General features: G+C 42.8%; 1 protein-coding gene across 1 annotated transcript; it reads right to left on the reverse strand.

Annotated features, from left to right (window-relative positions):
- Window positions 1-777: 777 nt before the first annotated feature.
- On the reverse strand, window positions 778-5,863 carry LOC135225836 (gastrula zinc finger protein XlCGF52.1-like). The gene is made up of 2 exons (XM_064265371.1): window positions 2,727-5,863; window positions 778-2,275 (listed from the first exon to the last, which is right to left on the reverse strand). Exon 2 carries the CDS (start codon window positions 2,199-2,201, stop codon window positions 993-995), a length of 1,209 nt encoding a protein of 402 aa, XP_064121441.1. The 5' UTR covers window positions 2,202-2,275; window positions 2,727-5,863; the 3' UTR covers window positions 778-992.
- Between the last annotated feature and the right edge of the window lie 755 nt (window positions 5,864-6,618).

The following is a 6,618-nucleotide window of genomic DNA, read 5'->3' on the forward strand; positions in this document are numbered from 1 at the left end:
GCCAGGGAGCTTGGAAGTGGTCTATGCCTGGGAGCATCGCAGAGACGACCAGACGCCCTCTCCACTACACTGGGGACACTTACATCACTGGAAATATCACCCTCACTTTGCTTACCTTCTAATGCCGCCATTTTCTCTTGCATTTTTTTAAGGGAAGCCTTGAGTTCTGCAATTTCAGAAGCCGAATCAGAAGGATTAGCAACCTGTGATCGGCCTGATAAAGATGGAGAATAATAATAAGTAGAAGAAGCTACAGAACTAGACAAGGGTTCGTTAGATCTAGATCTACTAAGGCTTTTATAAGCCGCCTTTCTCTCTCTATCCCTCTCTAACTTCTTCAAGTAAGAAGTTAGAGTCTTCCATTCCTGAGCACTCAATCTTTCACACTCATTACATGTGTTATCAAAAGAACACTCAACAACTCTACATCCTCGGCATGCAGTGTGAGGATCTACCGGAGCCTTCGGAATCCTCACCTTACAGCCTTCATTCACACACACTCTAAAACCAACACTAGAATCAGACATATTCAAGAAAAATCAAAAGCCAAGTCCAAAAACAGTTCCACGATAGCGAATGCCAAACAACGATCCAAGTACGTCACCAAAAATCGGTCGAAAGAAGATCAAAAGCGTTGAAAAAAGAATTCCAGTCAGGAGGTAGTAACAACAATGTTGACACCACCGGCGACAGAGAAAATCTGATAGAAAACGGGAATGGTTCCTAGTCCTGCCACCCAGAGCAGGGCGGTAGATCACCTGACCTACCTGTAGCGAGTGCCGCGAAATTTGAATATCTTTCGGGGATGACAGAGTCTATAGCTAAGTATATATCTGACAGGGAAGTTGAATGTATGAAAATATAAATTACAGCAGATATATAAAAACATTTAATGATAAAAATTACTTGGACAGAGATCAAGTAATATACAGTTTCTGTCTAGTGTGAATTCTCGTGTCTTTTGAGATTGTTTGGTAAATGAATGCTTTCTCTCATGCATGAGTTTTCATGTGTCTTGTGAGATTACTTGAGTCAGAAAAACTTTTTTGACATACAGAGCAAGTAAATGGTTTCTCTCCCGTATGAGTTCTTACATGTGTTTTAAAAGTACTTGAAATAGAAAAACTTTTTTGACATACAGTACAAGTATATGGTTTCTCTCCCGTATGAGTTTTCATGTGACGTTTGAGATTACTTGATTCAGAAAAACTTTTTTGACATATAGAGCAAGTATATGATTTCTCTCCTGTATGAGTTCTCATGTGACATTTGAAAGTACATGAATAAGAAAAACTTTCTTGACAAACAGAGCAAGTATACGGTTTCTCTCCCGTATGAGTTCTCATGTGATATTTGAGAGTACTTGATTCAGAAAAACTTTTTTGACATACAGAGCAAGTATACGGTTTCTCTCCCGTATGAGTTCTCATGTGTTTTGTGAGATTACCTGTAACAGAAAAACTTTTTTGACATACAGAGCAAGTATATGGTTTCTCTCCCGTATGAGTTCTCATGTGTTTTGTGAGATTATCTGTAACAGAAAAACTTTTTTGACATACAGAGCAAGTATATGGTTTCTCTCCCGTATGAGTTCTCATGTGTTTTGTGAGAGTACTTGAAAGAGAAAAACTTCTTTGACATACAGAGCAAGTATATGGTTTGTCTCCCATATGAGTTTTCATGTGTTTTGTGAGATTACCTGTAACCGAAAAACTTTTTTGACATATAGAGCAAGTATATGGTTTCTCTCCTGTATGAGTTCTCATGTGATACATGAAACCACTTGAACCAGAAAAACTTTTTTGACATACAGAGCAAGTATATGGTTTCTCTCCCGTATGAGTTCTCATGTGGGATTTCAGGTTGTCAATTCTTGAAAAAGTCCTTTGGCATTCAGCACAAGTTAATCGCTTCCATGCTGCCTTGCTTCTACCAAAACATCTATTTTCTCCTCCAATACAGATCTTTTCCTTTCTGCTCTCATCATCACAGCTTGGAGAGCTGTCCTTTTCACACTTGATAGTAGATTGAGAACAGTTCACATCAAAATCACCATAATCAACAAATTCAGATTCCGCCTTGACTTCTAAGAATGGGTCTGCAAACGAAGAGTTGTCATCTGCGTTTTCAGTTGGACCCTCCTCCAGATCCTCCTTCTCTTCTTTGAGTAGCAGCAATGATGACGATTCTTCACCTTCCATTTCCACAAGATGTTCTATGTGCAATACTCACTCCTAGTAAGGATCCGAAGGAAATTTCCTCCGTTTGGAAGAATCTGAAATAAAACAAACAATCTGAGACCAACAAGTTCTGAACAGCACCGTTCATAACAACTCTTAAAGTAAGCATCCTCATGGGGAAACAAAAATCACAATGCAATGATCAATTGGACACAATTTGTCTCAAAAGAAATAAAACATCATAAGCAACAAATTTAGTCAGGACAAAGTTGTTGACAATTCAACAACTGGCTCTGACTTATGCCGGATATCCACCTAAGACAAACATTAGGAAAGGGTCTCGTCATAACTTGGGGACTGCCTGTATATCATATAACAGACAAAGGTTCATACCCTCGTTGGAACAAATGATTTTGATTTTTCAATTCTGATGACAAGAGAGCTAAGCCTAAACAGTTAGAAAGTTCCTAACCTCAAGAGTTAAACTTGAAGCCATACATGAACGACATTACTCATAAACGTACAAAAAATCTTTTAAATACTCACAGCAAAATGAAATGAACGACGGTCCTCACAAGTTCCCAACAAGACCAAGGAATAGAGTTCCTTTTTGATAATTTTGTATCGTAACTTTAATTCCAAGAACCTCTCACCAAATCTGCAGTTGGTGCTTCGCGAATTATCTGCAAGAAAGAGAAATGAAGTTTTTATTGTAAAACTAATATTGTAATACCTACCTGAACACCTGAATAAGCCCTGGTCACTTACCAGCCCGAACCCTCATTTATTAAAAATTTACCAAATCTTTGGTTAAAATAAACGATCAGTGTTGCCAATCTCCTGGCAAACACCCTCGTTACCAACCCACCGCTGGTAGCCCTGCCTCACGGGCCGGTCACACCTGCCCTCTCACGTCAATCATAACTCAATAACTCTGTATGAGAGGGGAGGAGGGTGGGAATCATTCAGGTGTTCAGGTAGGTATTACAATATTAGTTTTACAATAAAAACTTCATATTGCAATACACCCCCTGAACACCTGAATAAGCCCGATTAACAACATTAATTTAGTGGGGAATCAAATCTGCCCGGCCCTCCACTGTACCAGTTGTTGGTCAATATAATTAAGCTCTCACCCGACTCATTTTCTTTACCAGAATGCATTTGGAGACGAGTACGCGAGTCAGTCTCAAGTTCATTTGCCACTCGTCCAAACTAATCTCCCTTGTGTGGCCTTCTAGGCCTCCCATATGTGGAGGGAAAAACTCCCTGCACCTCTACCCTAAAGGTCAAAACTCATTGAGTGCGGGAGGGATACAAACCTGTTTCCTCTCAGCTGGCTATGTGCCTCACCTGAGTAGAGGAAAACTGAAGACCTCCCATGTGGCTCTCGGCCTCTCATGTATGGAGGGAATCTGAAGACCTCCCATGTGGCTCTCGGCCTCTCATGTATGGAGGGAAACTGAAGACCTCCCATATGGCCTTAGGCCTCTCATGTACGGAGGAGAAAACCAAAAACGTTGTGATGTCTGTCCATCGCTGCGTCTGAAACGGTGTCGTCGTTTGTAGTGATGTCCTCTCCTGTAGTGTTGTACCTGCCTGTCTGTTCTCTGCCTGGTTGGCACTTGGAAGAATACCCTCAGATAGACCCAGACCTGTTCTTTCCTATCTGTCCTAATACTTAAAATCCTCTCGTGATATATCCTATCATGAATACCTACATATCCCTAATATTCGCTCCCTACTCTAATACTAACTCTGATCACTGACTCGTATTAACTAATGGCTATCCCCTATAACTGCTCCCGCTGCCACGAATGGACCTAAAAACCCTTTGTCGGACTGAAACTGAACATCCCTCAAGTAGAAGGAAGTGAAAACCAAAACTGACTTCCAAGTCGCTACCTGCAGAATCGCCGATACTGAAAAATTTCTTAAGAAGGCTGCCAAAGTTGCCATCCCCCTAATGCTATGAGCTCTGACTCCTGTCAACCTTGTACTATCTGAACCGGTTGAGCCTTCAGTTATTGCTTGTCGAATAAGTTCCCTGAGGAAAAAGCCGATTGCGCTTTTGGAGATAGACCGAGAGGGGTTTTTGGGGGAAACGAATAAGGTTCTGGGTCTGGGCTTCAGTTTCTTCGTCTTATTCAGATAAGCTCCCAATGCTTTCACCGGACATAACTGCAACTCTTTCTCGTCTCCTCCCACGAAGTCGGTCAATGCTGTTACTCTAAACGACCTGGGAAGAGGATTAGACTCTGACTCTGTCTTTGCTCAGAATTTGGGAAGGTAAGACAGGAACAGATCCTCTCCAACCCACGAAATATCTCTGGCGATAGCTTGAAGTTCCTCTATTCTTCTTGCTGTTGCTAACGCTACTAGAAAAAGGAACTTCTTCGTCAGCTCTTTCAGCGTTAAATTCTCCAAAGGCTCGAATTCTGAAGAAGCCAGCAAACCTAAGACCATTGAAAGATTCCAGGGAGGTGCGTGAGACGGGGTCCTCGGCCTCTCGATCTTGAAAGACCTCAACAAATCATGAATCACTCTGCTGGAAGATGTTTCAGGTAGATGGAAACGAAAGGTGCTACTAAGCATAGCTCTATACCCTGCAATTGATGAGTACGAGAGGTTCTTCCTTTGTCTAAGGAAAAGCAAGAATTCCGCTATTTTCGGAATTGTAGGACTGGAAATAGTATGGCCCTGCGACCTGCACCAACTTCTATACATGTGAAAAACCACAACGACTCTCAAATAACCACCTACACAATCGCAGACAGCGAAACATTCCTCCGGAAGCCAAAGGGTAGCCCTCCGCGACACTTTGCGCCCTTGGATTGACTAAGAACCCCTTTCTTATGAGTGTCCGGATAGCGCTGAGGCAATGAATAACAATAGTCCCTTCTCTCCTTGACCAGAACATAGCATAACCCTCAGAAATGTTAGTCTGGTATGCAAACCTCCTCGAAACCAAAGTGAAGAGGTTATCATAGTCCAGACTCAGAGAAACACCCATGAACTCACCACATCCACACAGAGTGGGGCAAGGTCTCCCACTGGCTGTGAAAGGTGTCTTCCAAATACGAGCCTCATGATCTGTAACCCCTACCACACGAATCAATGAAGGAACCCAATAGAGAAAAAACCTCAACTGACTCGCAAACCGGAAGTCGGACTCCAGCAGAGGAGTTACCCGCTACCTTAAACAGAAAAGTGATGCTAGCTTAGTCCTTCCCCAAAAAACTGCCAGACTCCCCGAAACCAGACTAGCCTACTTGATGTTTGAGACTGCTGGTTTGGTTGAATACAACGTATCAATCATTACTTGAATTAACCGAGATTCCTCCGGAGCCTGGAATGCGGAAAGAGAGACTGGACAAAGTCCACAACCCGTATACTCGCTTCCTTCGCCGGAGAAACAAAAACCCACAACTAGCAAAAGAGTCTCTCTTCAAAGGTATCTATCCTCTGTCAGACCTGTCCGGACACACTGGAACAGGAAAAAGGAGAAAACCGAACCCCCCCAAGAGCAGCACCCAAGAACCCGGAACCTACTACGCCTGGGTGCTCGATACCAAACGACCTACAAAATCCCATCATATCTAAGCCTACCCATCAGATTGCGCAACGATATACCAACAAGAAGATGATAAACTCCTGTGCAAATCGTACTCGACTGCGCAACCCGCACTCCCCCCCACCCATACGATTACGCAACGATATACCAACAAGAAGATGATAAACTCCTGTGCAAATCGTACTCGACTATGCAACCCGCACTCCCCCCCAGACATGATGATGTAACCCCTGCTGTCCGACCGCTGTCCAGCCCCTCAAAAGAGCGAAGCCGAACTGTCACCAGTTCCGCAAACCTGTAAATCGACTGTGCATACCATCACTTCCCAGTGACAATAGGCGAACAACACACCTAAGAGCGAAGAGGTCGCAAAACGCGATCCAACTAACCCCTGATACCAATACTAAACCTAGACTGGAGTCCGTAGCAAGTGAGGGAAAGAAGTACTCCCAGTAGACACGGAATCAAGGTCGAACCCACCTTGAAAACCCTTAAAGGTGAAACCGAAAAAAAACAGCAGGAAAAGGTTGAGAAAATAAGGAGAGAGAGAAGTCACTACGAGTAACCACCGGAGCACCTAGCACTGACATTGTGCAGGTGGAGAACCAAGTGTGCGGTACATAGTGCTTTAACCCTTAAACGCCGAAGGGGTATATTAAAAATCGTCTTCCATGTGCCGAGGCGGTCTCAAAGTGAGCGCGGAAGCGGAAAAAATATTTTTTTCAAAAAATCACAGCGCGCTTAGTTTTGAAGATTAAGAGTTCATTTTTGGCTCCTTTTTTTGTCACTGCCTCAAGTTTAGTATGCAACCATCAGAAATGAAAAAATTATCATTATCATTATATAAATAATGCGATATATGAT

This window comes from Macrobrachium nipponense, chromosome 13, assembly GCF_015104395.2.
Source record: "Macrobrachium nipponense isolate FS-2020 chromosome 13, ASM1510439v2, whole genome shotgun sequence".
In the NCBI taxonomy this organism is placed as follows: Eukaryota; Metazoa; Arthropoda; class Malacostraca; order Decapoda; family Palaemonidae; genus Macrobrachium; species Macrobrachium nipponense.

Excerpts from the sequence above, each read along its gene's own strand:
- LOC135225836 (XM_064265371.1), bottom strand. The coding sequence starts at position 2,201 with ATGGAAGGTGAAGAATCGTCATCATTGCTGCTACTCAAAGAAGAGAAG.